General features: G+C 37.7%; 1 protein-coding gene across 5 annotated transcripts; it reads right to left on the bottom strand.

Annotated features, from left to right (window-relative positions):
- Positions 1-1,013: 1,013 nt before the first annotated feature.
- Positions 1,014-5,935, bottom strand: LOC145802026 (zinc finger BED domain-containing protein DAYSLEEPER-like). 5 transcript variants are annotated; one of them, XR_014344204.1, is made up of 5 exons: positions 5,610-5,935; positions 5,316-5,373; positions 2,623-2,741; positions 2,355-2,407; positions 1,014-1,258 (listed from the first exon to the last, which is right to left on the bottom strand). XR_014344204.1 is itself a non-coding variant. In XM_082894191.1 (4 exons), the coding sequence occupies exons 1-2, from the start codon at positions 3,432-3,434 to the stop codon at positions 2,674-2,676; spliced, it is 669 nt and encodes a 222-aa protein (XP_082750317.1). In that variant the 5' UTR covers positions 3,435-3,455; the 3' UTR covers positions 1,014-1,258; positions 2,355-2,407; positions 2,623-2,673. The 5 variants fall into 5 exon arrangements, 2 of the variants coding, with proteins under 2 accessions (XP_082750317.1, XP_082750318.1); XR_014344202.1 differs by having other exon boundaries at positions 5,316-5,462; positions 5,610-5,809; XR_014344203.1 differs by lacking the exon at positions 2,623-2,741 and having other exon boundaries at positions 5,316-5,462; positions 5,610-5,809.
- Positions 5,936-18,978: the final 13,043 nt, after the last annotated feature.

The raw sequence follows: 18,978 nt of genomic DNA, 5'->3' as shown, positions 1-18,978 counted from the left end.
CGCCCGATCCGAAGATCGGCCTCTACTAACCGTGATATCCGATTTTGAAAACGTTATGTGTTCTTATTCCGGTTATTAGCCTAGAATTACTACGTTATGCGCACAGCAAACAAGTATAGACCAAATCACCTGAATTGGAATGAAGAATTGCATATCCGTTTGTTTAAAAAATAGTTTGAAATTTGCTACTCGCAAGTAGGCTAAAGCACGGATTTCAACGAGTTGTTCCAACTCAAACAATCCAACCTTCACCCATAGTAGGGATGGCAATGGGGGTTAATGGGGTGGGTATTGATTCCCCATCCCCATTCCCCTATAATAAATTTTCCCCATTCCCCATTCCCCATTCCCCATGGATACCACCCTCCCCATTTCTTAATGGGTTTGGATTTTCCCCAACCCACTTTAATCCCCATTTTTATTTTTTATATTTAATGTTTTTTTTTTTTTTTTTTTTTTTTTTTTTGTAGATTCACAACAAAAACTAAATATACCTTCAATCTTTTTTCTTTCTTTTTTAATATATTTAATATTAACAATTTTTTTTTTTTTTTTAAGGTTCACAACAAAAGCTAAATATACCTTCAATCTTTTTTCTTTCTTTTTAAATATATTTAATGTTAACAACTTTTTTTTTTTTTAAGATTTTAACTAAATATACCTTCAATCTTTTTTCTTTTTTTTTAAATATATTTAATGTTAACAACTTATTTTTTTATTTTTTTTAAGGTTCACAACAAAAGCTAAATATACATTCAATCTTATTTTATTTTATTTTATTCAACAACAAAATCAAATATACATTAATTAATTAATTAAAAAGTTTGTTTTATAATAATCAAATATATAATTTTAAGACAATCAAATAAGTTTTAGTAATTAAAAAAAAAATGTGGAAGAACGTGAAAGATTAAAAAAAAATTACAATCATCTCTCTCTCTCTTTGCCAACCAAAACTCACATATGGATAACTTCACTCTAAATACACATGTACGTCAAAGTATCTATCAGTGTAATTCTAAACATCATAAATGAATTGCACAGAATAATTAAAGTAGTTAGATGTTCATAGTAAGGCTTAATTCAATTAGAAGCAAAACACATTAAACTCCTAATGCACATTGTTTGACATTTCAGCTCCCAACTCAACAAAGTGCATTCTTTGACATTTCAACTTTAAGTTTTTACAAGTTTCTTACAGTAGCAACACTCCAGCAGCAGCAGCATTCCAACAGCAACAACCCTCCAGCAACAAAACCTACACAAGGATAATAAAGATCAAAGAAAAAAATGTTGCTCGACTCTAATTCACATCCATATACTGAAAGACAATGTATAACATGTAAAAAGATCCTACTATGAAAGTTTGAGCCGTTCAACAAGAGAAATGCAAAAGAAAAATCAACTCTGATTCAAGGGTTTTATTTTTGGTAACTTGAATTTTATTTTGAGACTAGACTTGACGAATATTGAACAATTGATTATTGAGAGTTGTTTTGGAATTGTAATTCCCAATTTATTCTTCTTCCTAGTGCTGCATCAACATGACTGCAAATTTTTCCACTTGTGGTAACTTGTAATTCACTTGTGGTAACTATGGTTGTAATTCACCTTAAATACATATACTCACTTGTGGTAACTATGGATGTAATTCACTTGTAATTCACCTGTAAAGCATGCACCTTAAATACATATATTCACTTGAGTTATATAATCTTACACATTACAGTACAATGCAGTCTGAAATTGTCAATACTTCAAGACAATAAGAGATAATGAAGGCATATTTGATGTTGATAGGCATGTTCATGTACTAAGTGCATATGTATATAAATTTGTTAAACAGAATAAACATTATAGACAGTCCCTATACTCATGGAAATGAAAATGAAATCTAATACTGACAGCCATACAATAATGATTATTGCTTCCATACTAACAGAATTCTGTGGGATGTTTTTGAACATAAAAATCAAAATGTAATCAGCCTATTGCATTTTATACGAGTATTAAAAGAAACTACTTGATCTTTTAAAGCAGAATATGGATCTAATGCCATATCATCTTTAAGTGAAAAACATTGAATAATTTTATATCCTAAGCGATGATTCTCTATCTTTTAATACTAACACTAAGCCACAAAATATGCCATGACTCCATTTAAATAGGACACCCAACACTAGTTTTATTTGTTGAATCATTTCTTCAGGTAAGCTTAACAAATAAAGCAAGCAGAATATGTTCAAACAATCACAAGGGTAAAAGAAAAAACATTCATAGAAGTTTCAATTCAGTAGTGATGGATGAAATCCTTATCAGAAATTTGCTATCAAGTTGAAAATAACTTCACTTACTTTTTCTTGTCGATGTTAGGAATATCACTTCTCTCAGCCTTCTCCACAATCACCTTTAGAGTAGATTAACAAATAAATAAAAATAAAGACTTAATCTATAAGTAGAGCTTACAAATTTAAAGTGAAAAGTATGCTAGATTAACAAATAAATAAAAATAAAGACTTAATCTATATAAACTTATTATAAAAACCAAAAATAGATAAAATCATGCTCATAGTGCAAGAGATTCTCCTAGTACAGCTAAAAGTCAAGGGGAAACAAACTCACAAATAAGAATAAAATCAATGTACTAAAGGCATACCCAATGCAAAAGAAAGATCAACTCTGATTCACATCCATATCATCATATATAGTGGCGTAACCAACTGATTCTAATGTTGAATTTCCTGAAAAATAAAAGAAAAAAATTAAGTATTGAGACTATTCAATGAAAATATATTTATTTTAAAAATAAATATATGTTGATTTATTCAAGTACCTTGCATCTCTATAGCCCATAACCAACTCTGTGCACACATCAATGCTTCCAAAGTATCTGGATGAAGTCTACTTCGATATGGGCTCACCAACCTACCACTAGTGCTAAATGCAGACTCAGAAGCAACAGTAGATACCGGAATAGCTAAAAAATCCCTAGCTATTGCCTGTAAGGTTGGATACTTCGATGCATTTGATTTCCACCAAGTCAACACATCAAAATTGGGAGTTCTTGTCACAACATCCTCTTCTAAATAATGGTCCAACTCTGATGTTACATTGTTGACTTTTTTTCTTCGCTTTCTACTAATAAACAAATCATAATCTGAAACTACCTCTGAATCCCCAAAATTTGAACTTGTAGAAGATTCAACATTAGCATCAGTTCCCAAACTAAGTTTTCTTTGATACTCTTGCAACAAATCATAACAAAGTTGGCGAATCTTCGCAATTTCCTCTTCAGCTGTATCTCCATAAAGTTTATCAAAATAAAACTCCAACACACTAAGTTTGTACCTAGGATCAAGGACAACAACAACTCCTATAAGACCATGTATAATAACCCAATATTTGTCAAACTTTCCCAACATTTTTGATGCCATTGATCTAACAACCTCAATTGAACAAGATAGCCATTGGGAGATAGAATCAGAATCATCTACATCAAGGACATTTTGATTGGGGAGGGGAGGCTGTGATGGTAGAGAGGTCTCACTCTCAACCGATCTTGATGGTTGTAAACCATCAACGGGTAATTGGGAGTTTGCTTGAGAGTTTGCTCCAACTTCCGACATTATCAATGCTTAAAAATCCTAGAGAACATAAATTAGAACACAAACAATCATATGGATATTCCCTAATAAGAGAAGAAGAAATAACAAATTTTAGGAAATTGAGTTACACCAAATGATGCGAACATAGATTTCATACCCATATATGGAACACACATCCAACAATTTATATTAACAAGTTCAATTCAACTAAAATTGGATTAACATAGACACAAAACATATGAATGAATATTTTGATAGAATGATCATTCCATTCCGATTCATTCTAATGAACAAAACACTACCTAAGGGTTATGAAACCAAACTTATATGGAGTTCTTCTCCTTCCTATTCCTAGATAGATCATTTAACACACAATAACTCAGCTCATAACCCAAAAAATTACCCACCCAAACACTACTTAACCAAGTGCTCAATACGGGTCCAGTTTAGTTTCGCTAGAACTTAAAATGGGTGTATTTTCTTTTCATACAGCTATTAAAAATTTCAGCATGTAAAGCAAGAAATCCTACCATAATTGTGGAGAAGACGGGTCGCCGGTTAGAAAGGAGGTGGGGGTTGAAGGCTGAAGTTAGTAGCAATGGCTACCGAAAACGCAGCAGTGGTTGCTGAAGGTGGTGGTTGAAGGACTTAAGGTTTGGAAGGTTGGGATGAAGGAGATGAGGGTATGTTTGGCATTATGAGAAGTGTGTTCATCTAACTTCAGATATCCTATTTCTCTAAAAATGCCTATAATTTCAAATGATGTTAGAACTATCAAATTTTTCCAAGCCTAATTCATATAGGTGGTTCTGTTTGATAGAATATGAAAATTTTACATGGGAACTATTTTGTGGAACATGTTCTATGGAAAATTCTTATTGGAATTACTTGGCATATAAAGAATTGTTATTCCTGGTGCAAAAAGGAACTAAGGTTCAACAATTCTATGAATTAGTGAGGGCTTAACCTGTCTGAAAATGTGCAAGGTAGAGAAGGCAAACATTAGGGTGCAGTGTGCAAGTGAGTGAGTATTGCTTAAAACTTATGTATCAAAGCTTCCATAACCCACCCAAAAAATATTTTACCCACCAAAAAAAAAGTTTCCATGGCCTAACAGGTTTCATTACCTAGACTACAATTACTTTCAACTCTTCTCAATACCACCATTTGTCAATAAGATCTCTTTGGTCCTCACCACTATAGTTCCTTAACGTTACATCTCTTTCCAATAAAATTATATAAACATCTTTCTTCCCTACCTTTGTACTTAAATGGAAATATTAATCATCATATGCATCCAATTAACTTCACAACTGCCACCTAGTTTTCTGTTGAGCATTGCCAAGCTTTAGAACAGGGCTATTGTTTGCTGCAGTTGTAGAAAGTTCAAGTTACGAACCATGAAAAGGTAGGTTTGAATTTTCTTTTCATACAGCTATTAAAAATTTCAGCATGTAAAGCAACAGTGCTCTCAATAAAACAGGGGAATTTGATTTTAAATGGGTGTATTGTTTGCTGCAGTTGTAGAAAGTTCAAGTTACAGTGCTCTCAATATATATAAAGTGAAAAGAGGAAGACATGATGATGAAGAGCTTTGATTTTAAATCAGTGAAATGTCTAATAAAACAGTAACAGTGCTCTCAATTGAACATTGAAGATCTCAAATTCAGCAGCTAATATGAATTGGGAAAGAGGGGAATTTGGGGATACCTTCGTATCAATTTTTGCTGACAACCCACAATGTTCACAAAGATGACAACCTAGGTCCCTGTTTGGTTGCCGAGAAAAGGGAAGAAAAACCCACAATGTTCTTGATATCATGCAAGCTAATTCATCAGCACATGTTCATAAGTGCATCTACAAACATGCAAAAATCAATTACCCCAAAAAATCAATTATCAACTAGGTATTTGCCCATATGGGTTCCTCAATCAGACCAAAAACAAAGCAAAAATAACCGAAGAACAAGAGAGAACGAGAGAGAGAGAGAGAGAGAGAGCTCACCACGCTGGAGAGCTGTGTTAAACGCCAACGAGATCGCTGGAGAACTTTGATCTCTAGCTGCTTTCGATGCTGGAACAGAGAATCTAGAACTCATCCACTGTTTACAACCCTCCCCATCCACTGTGTTCTCTTATCGGAACTCATCCAGTGTGTTCGCTATACATCTCTTATCCGAACTCTGATCTGGAGTGAGTGAGACAGTGAGAAAACCCTAGCTGTGTTGAAACATTCGGAGAAATGAGCCTGACCCATTCCCCGACCCATTCCCCGATGGGGAGTTAAATTAAATCTCCTACTGACCCGATGGAGAAAAAAATAGGAGAAACCCATATATTTCGGGTAGGGTCTTCATGGGTAACCATTGGGTATGGGTTTTATTGCCATCCCTAACCCATAGGCATTCAAGTAGTTTATATCACATAAGCATCTAGCCTCATGGTAATCATGCTATTATGGCAACACCCACACGCATGCGGTAGGCTAAAGCATAAATGCTTACCTAGTACTTCGAGCCAAAACAAAAACATGTTAGCAATCAATGCATGATCCAAGTCCATGTTAAGTGGCCAATGCAACGCATACAGAATGTCACTAGAGTAGGCTCGACTTGTCTATAAATGATATGTGAAAATGCACAAGTAGCATGTATTCAAGTTAGATTTGAAATACTTATGCAGTTAGTATGATGTACCGAGCCTGGTGCATGCAAGACTAATGAATGGTGCACGCATGCATAGCATAAGGTATGCTAAAGTAAACATGTCCTAATACTAACCATCAAAAGCAGGTGAGTAAAAGGGAGAAAGAAGTGGGGATTGGAAGGCATGCACACACGCATCCACACTTATTACAAATTTGCCCTCGCTCGGAGGGACCGAAAGAATAATACAAGTTAATTAACCTACAAGCTAATTAAATATTACAGACCAATTAATTAATTAACAAATTAATTAAGCTAAGAAAGCAGTAAACAGCCTCGGGAAGAGGGCCCAATGCGATGCGTGCTCGATCCCGCTCGGATGTCACTGCCATGCACAAGCTGCCTCTGCTTTGACTGTTCTGCTTCTCTGAAGAATGCACAAGTCCCAGGGTTGATTCTCTGAGTTCTGTGGAGCACCACTGGCTGAAAGAATGTACTACCGGCCATGGAGAATGGTCACCAGCTAAATATTGTGCTCTCGGCCAAACATTCTTTGCCGGTCGATACTAAGCACTGCCGGCCGGCCAAATATTCCTGCTGAAACCTACAGCTGACAGCAACAGAGGATAGAACTTGGCATGGCAATGCATTTCAAGCAATGTATGCACCAATCACACCCCTTATCATATGCATGACTCAAAGGGATATGATTCTCGATTCTCAGACCACCAATCGCGCATTTCCATGCATGATGGCCCAAGAGACCAAGTATGCATTTTGATTTCAAATGCAATGCACACACACAAACAAAGGCCCAATCCCTATCACTAGATCAAGGGACAAGGCATGCATGCTAGATGGACTGCAACCTAGGCATGCAAACTGGTATGCTATATGGTATGGAGGGGAGCATGCAAACATGCAATGTACACTAGGTACACAACCTAAGCAAACAAGGCAAACAAGCATGTCACAACTATGCAAGCTAATAAAGCATGCGAGATGTGATCTAATCATCCAAGTGTGCAAGACATGCAAACATGCTAGCAACTTGACCAAGGGAATGCATGCCAAATGCAAGTGATTTCAAGCATGCAACACATGCAACCAAAACATGCAAACGTGGATTAATGCAACAACATTTGAATAGCATGCAAAAGGTGGATTTAAACTGAATTAGGCAGCTCTCAACTAGGCCCAAAACAATGGCTAACATGCTCAAGAATGGAAGCCAAAACACATACAAATAGGCATGCATGTAAGGTCCAACACTTAGGCACATAGAGACAAATTTTAAGCACACTTAAAAGAGGAACAACATGGGCATATGGCATGCAATGTAAGCTCTGAAAATCATGTTAATGATGGTGCCAAAACAAGCAAACAAGGTAAGCATGGCATGCAACAATGGTCCAAGATTCAAGGCAAGCCCAATGGGGATTGAACTACACTTAATGCAACCACACATGGCATGAATTAAATGACCAAAACTAGAGTTTTAGCATGCTAAAACAAAGCCAAAAGACCACTTAGACGGCATCTAAATGACTTACACATGGAGGCATGCACAAATGCTTAAACATGGAGCATACAACACAACCTCTTGAAGCATACAAGCATGCTAAGATGACTGAAATGATGCTATAAGTGGTGCCAAACCACTTAAATAAATCAAACAATGCATGCCCAACACTTCACATACTTAAAGCCTACAAGCTAACAATGCAAAGGAGCTATGCAATACATGTTATGGTTGACCAAAACAACCAAAAACAGACCTTAAATATGGTAAAACAAGTACGAAAGCTTCACAAAGCAAGGCCAAAAGCATGCTTGGACAAGGGTTAAAACCTAGATGGATGTTAAGGCTACAATATGGCATTACAAGGCATGTATGCTAAGCAAGCATGGTGTACCAAAACCAACTGAAAACAGAGGCATATTATGACATAATAAGCATGAAAATCAGCTAAGGCATGGCCAACACACACTTAGACTATATGCTCCCTCAAGAGGCAAACATGGCCATTTTTAAGGACAACAAGGAGAGGGGGTGGCCCTCTCGTCCCTAGAACCTCAAGGCACCATCCTCACCTCTGAAATCCCTCAAGATTTCAGCGGTGAGGAGGCCAAACACAATGGTCCCGGAGCTCAACCGAAATGGCACAAAATGGAGCCTTTCAAGGCTTAAGAGGGGTCAAACAACCGCAAAGCTTAAAACAACCTTAACAAACTATTTAGAGCACTAAAAATCAGAACTTTTATATGTTATATACAAAGCTCAAAAACAGATGCAAGGTAGGCAAAAATGCAATGCAAAAATGGGGAATAAAGGGACAAATTTCTTACCCTTGTAGACCCTCTTCACCAATGGTGAACCAGCTGGTTCTTCAAGCTCAAACCAACTCCACAACTCCAAAAACAACCCTCAAGGGCCTCAGCTCCAAGAAAAGGTGTGATGGTGGGTGTTTGTGTGTAAAACTAAGGCTAAATACACACACAAAACACAAAAGGAAGAGAGATATAGATATAGGATAGATACAAATCTTAACCTAAAACCAGAGCTCCCTAACAATGCTCTCTAAGTTGTCTAACCCTTGAACGAGAGAGAAGAGCCTCTCTTTTATAGACAAATGGTCTTGTAAAGCTTTCAAAGGAAGCTAACAAGAGGGCAATCCCTCCATACACGTGTATGGAGGGGGGGGGGGGGAAAGTGTATGCCAGCTGCATGAAAATATTAGCAAAAGCAGATGCACAGTAGTCAGCCGGCCAAAAATGCAATTGACCAAAAAAAGATAGCCGGCCGGCCATCTATAGTGCCGGCCGGCCAAACATTTGGCCGATTGAAACAAAACACAGCCGGTGGCCTCAAGCCATGGCCGGTGGAGTGTGGGGATGGCTCACAAGCCATTCCCTGCCCCTCCAAGGCAAAGCACAAGTGTTTGGTGCAACACCAGACACAAAATAGTTGAGTCGAGAGATCCTGAGGCAAGGCGCGTAGCCGAGACCTCCGGGAACTCAAGATGAACACAAACATGGATGATCACCGAATGTTCAAGCGGTGACGTCCAAGTCTTGAGGACGGTCAAAAATGGGGTGTCTACACCACTATGGCAGTTGTCGATTTCGGTGCTGATCTCAATTGTATTTGAGAAGGTCTTGTACCTTTTAAATATATTTTGAAAAAACTGATCAATCTCTAAGTACTGCTAATTGTTGTTCTATGGATATTAATTACGAAATATCTCATGCTCAAATATGCAACCAAGGTATTTGTCTTAATACTGAATTTTTGTTAGTTAAAATTATGCCTCAATTAATTATATTAGGAACTCCTTTTCTTACAATGATTGCTCATTTTACTATTACGAATGAAGGAATTTCTACAACTCTTATTAATCATAACATCGTTTTCAAATTTTTATTTCCTCCCCATGAAGATGAAATCAATACTTTAAAAACAAAACTTATTTATAAAAAAAAAAACAAATTTGTTTTCTTCAAAAAGAGATTTCTTACAAAGTTGTTGACGAAGAATTGGCACAACCCCATGTTAAATCTATTATTCAAAAATTCCAATCTTTATTTGAATTATGTTCCGAATTGCATCATGTATTCTGGCATTGCAAACAACATATTGTTGATCTACCATATGAAAACGATTTCAATGAAAGACAAATTCCTACTAAAGATAGACCTATCCAAATGGACACAAAATTAATGGAACATTGCAAACAAAAAATCAATGACCTCTGTCATAAAAAAAATTAATTAGACACAGTAAATCTCCACGGTCATGCCCTGTTTGTTATGTTAATAAAAATGCTGAATTAGAGTGAGGCACACCTTGATTAGTTATTAATTATAAACCACTTAATAAGGTTTTACAATGGATTTGGTATCCACTCCCCAATAAAAAAAGACTTGTTAAACAGTCTACATGACGCAAAAATATTCTCAAAATTTGATATGAAATCTGGTTTTTGGCAAGTTCAAATTACCGGGAAAGACAGATACAAAACTGCCTTTACTATTCCATTTGGCCACTATGAATGGAATGTTATGCCTTTTGGCCTGAAAAATGCTCCTTCTAAATTTCAAAACATTATGAATGTTATTTTCAATCCTTACACAGCTTTTGTAATCATTTACATAGATGATGTATTAATTTATTCTAATTCTGTTTCTCAACATAGCAAACACTTGCATAAATTTCCTAACACTATTAAAAATAATGGCTTAGTCCACAGTGCTAAGAAAATGCAATTATTTCAAAATCTATTTGATTTTTCGGTCATATCATTAATAATGGCACAATCATTCTAATTCAGAGATCCATTGAATTTGCTAGCAAATTTCTTGACGAAATTTGTGATAAAACACAATTACAACGATTTTTAGGCAGTTTAAATTACATCTCCAAAATTTACAAAGATATGCATAAAGATACAAAAATTCTTTATTCTCGTTTACGCAAAACCCATCTGCTTGGACAACCAAACACACTGTTGTCCAACGAATCAAACAACGAGCAAAATACTTACTTTTTTATGTTTACCAATTCCAAGTGCATATAAAATTATTGAGATGGGCGCAAGTGATGTTGGCTATGGTGGCATACTTAAACAACTTTATCGAGGTAAGGAACAATTGGTTCGTTTTACCACCACTATATGTAAAGGATCATAAATACGGTATTCTACTATTCAGAAAGAAATCTTATCTATTGTTTCTTGTATTAAAAAATTTGAATTCGATTTACTAATTTTTATTACGTATTGACTGCAAGGCTACCAAAGAAGTCCTTGAGAAGGATGTCAAGAATATTGTTTCTCGACAAGCCTTCGCTCGATGGCAAGCCATTTTATGTGTTTTTGATTTTTAAATTGAATATATTCGTGGTGACTCTAATTCTGTCCCTGACTTTCTTACTCATGAATTCTTGCAGGGATCTACAGACGTCCCCACATCAAGACGTCTACCCTCATCAAAAACTTTGTAAATACCAACATATTTTTAACCGCTATCGTCGTCAGAAAATAAAACTTCATACATATTTTTTCCTGATGGCCCAAGGACTTAACAACCCCTCACAAGCTACTTCCTCTAAAAGAGGACACAATTTTAAAGTAGTCCCTTCTGATTATGGCTATTATATCCATGATACTATTTAGCCAATTACTCCAATCACCACTAATCATTCCTTCTATTTCCTTAAGCATGCTGATGCCAAACCCGAATCCATTATTTCTCATTATTTTCCCAACAATTGGCACTATATACAACACTCTGGTCAACACTCTCGAATCTATTATGAAAAAATTCTCTAGGAAGACAAGAGTATAAGGAACACAAGAGTCTTCTTCAATATTCTAAATTCCATTTCACAAAATCATTTCTCCAGGGGAATGGGGACATCCGTCAATTTTCTGAAAATTTTCTGATCCAAGTGTCAAACCCAATCAATACAATTATTATGATTACCAGCAAGCCTGGTGTAGACACCCCATTTTTGACCTCCCTTATGACTTGGGTGCCACTAATTGCTTACTTGATGAAAGGTGTGTAATGCAAAGGTTCGATTTCTTTGGCAAGGAGAGCGTCAAATCCCAACCTCACACCCCTTTTTGGACCAAAACCATTTTCACTGAAATGATTTTAAGACCTTAAAACCCTCTCTTTCAAAATATTTTTGAAAAATGTTTCTACGATGTTCCATGGCTCGCATTTCGATAAAAATTACGCTTTTTGATAAATCGAGCAAGGGCAAAGTGGAAATGCATGGAAGAGAGGTGAAATTTTTGAAAACTCTTTTAAACATCTTGGTTAAAGGTTTGAGTTGAAGAAAATTGGAGGAGAGGGAAGAAACCAAGTTGGGGAAGAAGATGGGTATGAACCGTTAAGTGAGAGTCGAGCAGCCCTCGCTAAATCAGGCCTATCCTTTTGTACACTTGAATTTCATCAATGATGCCACCACCATTGGAAATAAGACTTCTGGGGCTTCATTTTACACTCAAGAATCTCCTAAAGTCGAGTCCGGATGAGGGAGATATGGTAGGTAGTAGTTAGGCATCAATCCGGTTAAGACCAAAACTGAGCAGTCTTCACTAAAAGAGGCATATCTTTTTGTAAACTTGAAAATATGATGTGAGGCTAACACCATTAGAAAGAAGACTTCCGAGACTTCAATTTGGGCACAAGAATGACCTGAATAGGAGTGCAGACGAAGGAGATATGCCCATTTAAAGTTGGACCTAGAGAGCAAATTTTTGCTCTCGGCCACTAGTTGTGCTTGTCGGCCACTTTAAGTGTCCAGTCGGCTACTAAAAGTGGCCGGTCAGCCACTGGTGTCCAAAACTCGGATATTTTGCAGATATTTCTCCTCCACCTGTTCTACACTGCTCCAGCTGTCCCATTTTTAGATATTTTTTACCAAGGCTATCTTTTTTCTATATATAGAGGCCATATCTCTCATATTGCAAAGTTAAGCCTCTCTCTCTAAAAATCCTCTCTCTCTATAATTCTCTCTCTTTAGATTTCTCTCTCTGTTGCCCTTTTGTGCATAGAAGTAGAGATACACTTCTCCTTTGCCCAGACATCCTTGACCAAAGTTGCTTATATTTGGGCTGAGATTCCTTGGAACCTTATTTGAGCTTTGGAAGGTGATTTTAGCTCAAATTTGTGCCTGTTTTGTTCTTTGGCTCCAAGAGGTATATTACTTACTTTGCTAGCTTGCTTTGAACACTTGTTTTGCCATCTTTTCACGTTGTTTTTGAGCTGGTTTTCAACAACAAAAACCTTTATTTTTCAGTCCTAAAAATGGTGGTTTGAGCCTTTGTGAGTTAGGGGGTTGTCCCCGATTTTTCTCTTTGGCTTGTTAAGCTTTTTGTGCTATCTTTTGTCACCTTTAAATCAAACTTTTTGGACCTTTAAACCACTGAAATTTAGAGTTATTTTAGTGGTGGAAAGCATGTTTTGAAGTCCAAAAATGGAGGGGTTAGCCTCCCCTCCTTGTGTCTCACTTGCATGCCTAGTTAGCATCACATGGTAGCATATTTTTGTAGCCTAACTTAGCTTATTTCCAGCATGTGTTTGCCTCTGATTTGGCATGATTTAGCTCTGTTTTGGGCTGCTTTTGTCATGTGAGCCTTGTTTTGCATAGTTGTAGTGCAAATGGCTTCACTAGCTTGGTGTTTTAGGCCTCTAAACATTTTTTGCTTGAGATGATTGCATGTTGTAGTGTCTTTCTACATGTAATTTAAGTATATATAGCTCTGTCACATGCTCATTTGTTTCACTCTTTCATTATTTTTTTAGAGTTGCACTTGAGTCTTGTTTGCAAGCTAACATTTGAGCATGTTTTTTTAGTATTTTGTACCTCAATCTCAGCATGTTTTAGCCATTGTTTTGACTAGTTTTAACTTTGTTTTGAGTTGGTTTGGCCCTTTGAGGCTTGTATTGTATGGTTGTAGTGCAATCTCTTTCACTAGCTTAATGAGTTAGGCTTTTTAGCATGTATTGCCTGAGTTGCTTGCGTGATTTAATGTCATTTTGCACTCCATTTCAGCACTGAAATGTCTGCAACCTCCCTCATTTCATCACTTTTTCATTTGCTTTGAGGCTTGGTTCACCTTTGGGTTGTGTTTAAGCTTGAGATTAAGATTTGTGCTTAATGGTTTTAATCTTCTTTTAAGGGTTTCTACTAACCAAAGGCATGATCTCTCTCTTGCCTTAAATCCTCCTTGGGTTGACACCTCTTCCATTAGAGGACACTCACCTTGGACTTAATCAACTAAAGAATGGATTGGTAATCTAAAATGGGTAAACAAAATGAACAAAGTAAAAGAGGCAAGATTGAGCATCTTTGTGTTGCATTGCATGTGTTCGGATCGGATGTTAATCCAAACACAAGAAAAATGGGACGTTTCATACTCACAGTGATGAAACGTACCACTTTTCTTAGTCACCATCACCCTTGATCAAGCATGATAGGGTGGTGGTTGTTTTGGTCTTGTTTATGCATTCATTAACCTTGTACAAGCTTGGTTCTCTAGCCATCATGCATTGAAAATGATTGATTGGTGGCTTGAGAGCCAAGAGCTACACTCCTTTGAGCTAGAGAGATGATAAGAAGGGTAGCAGTGCATACATTTCTTGAAAATGCATTGCTTTGCCTTTGTTTGCTCTCTGTTGCAACAAAAGAAGTCTAGAAAACGGGGTGGCTGACCGGCCACCTGAAGTAGCCGACCAGCCAGTTGAGGTGGCTGACAGCCACTTTTTGTAGCCGACTGGCCACCATTGAATTTTTGCACAAAATGTGTTCTTGTGTTCGATTAGAGGCAATCTGGAAGGTGGCACAATTTTCGATGATCAAATGAGTGCAAACAAAGGCATCCGATGGCAAGGCAATGGCATTTTCAGGTGGAGCAACCAAGCATGCATGCATCCCTCACCCTCGAGGCCATTTAATCGTTTTTGTTAGCTTAGAATAAGTTATACAAGTGTTGTAATTAATTGGTTTAATTTGGTTTGTAATATTTAGCTAGCTTAGAATGGTTAGTTAATTTATTTCAATTGTTGTAAACAAAAATAGTTAATTAGTTTCATTTTGTAATAATTAGCTTAGCTTAGTGTAGCTTAACTTATTCATTCAGACCCTCCTTCGAGAGGGCGCAATGTTGTAATAAGTGTGAGTGCGTGTGTGCATGTCTTCCAACCCCATGTCTTTCTCCCTGTTATTTAACCGCTTTCGATGGTTGGATTAGGGGCATTTTTTATTAGCATACCTTATGCTCGCATGTTTGCATCATTCATTTGTCTTGCATGTACCGAGGCTCGGCGCATCATTCAAACTGCATTGTATTTCAATACTTATTTGAATACGTTTTTCAAAGCATGTTATCGAATTGTATCATCTACCATATTAGTAGCTGAGCCTATTAATTGCATTATTGCATGTGTTGCATTAGACATCTCGTATAGTTAGGATCATGCATTCTTTCTAACTAGCTTTTGTTTTGGCTTGGAGTACTTGGTAAGCTTTTAGGCTTTAACATGCTTGCATAAGTGTGATTGTCGTGTTGCCATGATAGCATGCTTGCCATGAAGCTATGTGCTTAAATGATTAAACTGCATGAATGCCTATGGATGAAGGCTTGATTGTTTGAATTGGAACGATTCAACAAATGTAAAGTTTTAAGCCCACTTTGCGAAGTGGCAAAATCATGTTCTAAGCCCACTTGAGGTGGCAAATCCATATTTCTAAGCCCACTTGAGGGTGGCAACTTCAAACCATTTTCGAAAACAAACATGAGTTGTTTTGTTCCAATTCTTGTGATTTAGTCTATACTTGCTTGCGTGCATAACGTAGTAAAGTTAGCTAATATCCGGATAAAAACACATGAGGTTTATGAAACAACATATCATGGTTAGTAGAGGTTGATCCTTCGATCGGGCAAGCGGGGGTGCTCATTTCATGACTTTCTCCCCTTGTACCCAAGTTCCTGAGCCGAGGCAACTTTGGTGGTGACGGACATGTGGCCTTTGGTGGTGACGGACATGTGGCCTTTGGCACGAGTCAGGGTTTCCTAAATTTTTCCAAAACAAAATATTTAGGTGGCGACTCTGTAATCTGGAAAAGCAGTGCAAGGTCGTCAGTGGCAAGATTACCAGCCACAAGGCTCCATGGAAGACGAACACACGATGAACTGAAGAAGCTACATAACTAGACCCCAAAATTCGAAGTCTTGTTCAAAAACAAATATAAGGGATAGCTTTTAGAGCAACTGATAGGAGACCAATCCTGCTAGTGTCACTATTCACAAAGAGGATTTCTACAGAAAAACCACCAAAGAAGTTCAGTATCCCTAAGTTCGAACTCTATGATTGAGGATGAGACCCTTTAGACCATGTACGCCACTACCGCCATGCCATGGCCCTTTTAGAACGAGAACAAGGCACTTAAATGCCAAATCTTCACTTCCAGTCTAGGAAGAATAGCCTACACTTGGTATAACAAACTCCAGGTGGAATCCATTGACAGTTGGAAACAACTGGTAGATAAGTTTACTAAGTGATTCATAGTAAACAGTAAAAGGGAAAAAAGAACGGACACACTTATGGTGCTAAAGAAGACAGAGGATCAGACCATTAAGCAGTATGCCCAACTTTACAGGGAAACGTTTCATGAGATAGAAGAGGACTACTTAGATAAGATGGCAATCTCAACTTTCTGGCAAGGACTCCAACTAGAGGATAAGCTGTGGCAATCATTAACCAAGACCCCACTCAAAACTATCATGAACTTGCAGCTCAGGATCGATCAATACAATAAGCTTGAGGAAGACCAAAAATCTGCATGACAAGGTAGCACACAAACCAGCACACAGAAGACTAGTGCTTCGCATAAAAAGACAAAGGAGACTAAAAGCTTGACCATTAAAAATGAAGACACAGATTACATAATTCAAACTGTGTTTAGACTCCCAATCTAGTAAATACTTCCAGAGATTAAAAATAAGCCCTAGTTCAAATGGCCAGCAAAAATGAAGGGAGATACAAAGGTACGAAACCAAAGGTCAAAGTGCGCCTACCACAATGACATAGGCGCAAGACAGAAGACTGCTTTCTATTCAAGCGATATCTTGATGAGATGGTAGCCACTAGACATCTGAATGAATTCCTAGGAGAACAGCAACGAAATGGGTAGAATAATCACCATGAAGGAAATGATGTGACGGTAGAGCACCCAAGGGGAATGATCCATGTCATCCATAGAGTTGCGCACCCATATAGAGTAGCATAGGCCAGGTGAGAGATATAGAAAGCAGCACATCTCAGGGAGGTTTACAAAGTAGAGTATTTCTTAGGAAGCAAAAGGCCAAGGATCGAGGCCAACCCCAAAGGCCCAGTCACTTCCATTTCTGAAGAAGACATGTAAGGGCTAGTCCAACCCTGCTCGGACGCTTTGATTATTAAATTGGACATGGATGGATACGGAGTGGAGAGAATACTAGTTGATAAAGGCATCGTAGCCGAGATCATGTACTATAAACTATACCAATGCCTGGGCCTCAAAGATTAGGATCTCAAGAAGGTTGACTCGCCACTGCTAGGCTTCAACTCCAACCCAGTCTGGCCTATTGGAGAGGTGACACTACCAGTTAAAGCAGAATATGTACGCCTTCAAGTATGCTTTCTGCTCATGGATATTATAGCGATCCCGGGTTTACCCTTGTTGTACAGTGATCCGGACATGTGTCCGTGGTTGAGGGTAGTTGTTTATTATCTTGTTTGCATCCTTTTTACTTCGTATTTGAGTTATAGGATGTGTTGGGCAGGTTTGTTACAGGTTGGTTGAGTTTAGAAACCAAAACTAGTTGCCCAGATTTTGACCTGTCCGCTCGAGCAGGGGTGTTGGCGCTCGAGCGGGGATTGCACCCATCCAGTATTTTCTGTGCAGTGTTGGACGCTCGAGCGTGGTATTGGCCGCTCGAGCGGGGTTACGTGAGTTCCGCTCGAGCGGGGAGTTGGGGGCTCGAGCGGAGACCTGGTTCTGCAGAAGTTCTGGGAGTGTGTATTCGCCGCTCGAACGGGATTGTTGGCGCTCGAGCGGGAGTCTGTGAGTTACGCTCGAGCGGAGTGTTTTACGCTCGAGCGGGCCGACTGGGTTTTAGTTCCGTGTTTTGACTTTTCAAGTCACTTTTTCACTTCCTCGTCTCTCTCATACTTCTCCAAAAACACCATTGTTGAGCCTCTCACTCTAGAACTCTACCTTCTCTCTAGGTTTTGATCTAGTAGGAGTGGTTTGCTCACCTTTGGCCTTTACAAAAAGGTTGTTGATCGTCGAGGGCTATATTTTAATCTGAAAATTTTGAGTTTTGGAGCACGTTGGGTTTTGTCATCTTCTCCTTTGAGGCTCCGAATTTGAGGTAGGGATATCCTACTCCTCTCTATGGATTTTTTCTTTAAATTTTAGTATTTTGAGATGTTGGGGTTGGTTTGGTAATTTTGTGAAAGTTTGGGGCTTTTGTGTAATTTTACAAAAGTTGGGGTTTTATTTGTAATAAACCTAAATGCATGTTTGGCATAGAGAAATGGAATAAATGTTGAATCATTGATGAAAATGGGACCTAAGGGTTGAAATGTTAATTATGGATAATGACCTAATTACATTGTTTGATTAATTGGGATAATTAATTGTGAGAAATGAGGAAACGAAATGTTGATTGAATATCCATTGTGCATTTATTTTCTGTTTAGAAATAACTGCTTTAGGCTATCGGTGGAGGATAGTCGTGATTGTTGTAGACAATGCATGATGATTAGGCAAACGGAAACTAATCAATGGAATGTGTCATGGAACTTGACGGTTGATAGAATACATTAACTGTATGTACTGAGTGATTGTATATAGAACCAATGTGTTTGTATACGTTATGTGTAGAGGAGGAGATGGGGGATGTACTCCGCGGTTTAGGGGAAGATAGGGGATGTACCTCTAAACCGGATAGTGTTGGGAGAAGATAGGGGATGAACTCCGTAGATACAGCTCATATGCTTGTCTAGTAAAGTGAAGATAGAGCTCATACGCTTATCTTTGTGAAGTGTGGATATAGCTTATATGCTTATCTGTGGATATTGTTGATATACATATCTGTTGTAGAATGTGGATATAGCTTATTTGCTTATCTGTGAATGTGGATATTGTTGTTATACATATCTGTTGAG

This window comes from Camellia sinensis, chromosome 11 (assembly GCF_055761805.1).
Source record: "Camellia sinensis isolate YWXY chromosome 11, ASM5576180v1, whole genome shotgun sequence".
In the NCBI taxonomy this organism is placed as follows: Eukaryota; Viridiplantae; Streptophyta; class Magnoliopsida; order Ericales; family Theaceae; genus Camellia; species Camellia sinensis.
The sequence above is the reverse complement of the archived record's forward strand: the minus strand, read 5'-3'. Positions and strand labels throughout refer to the sequence as shown.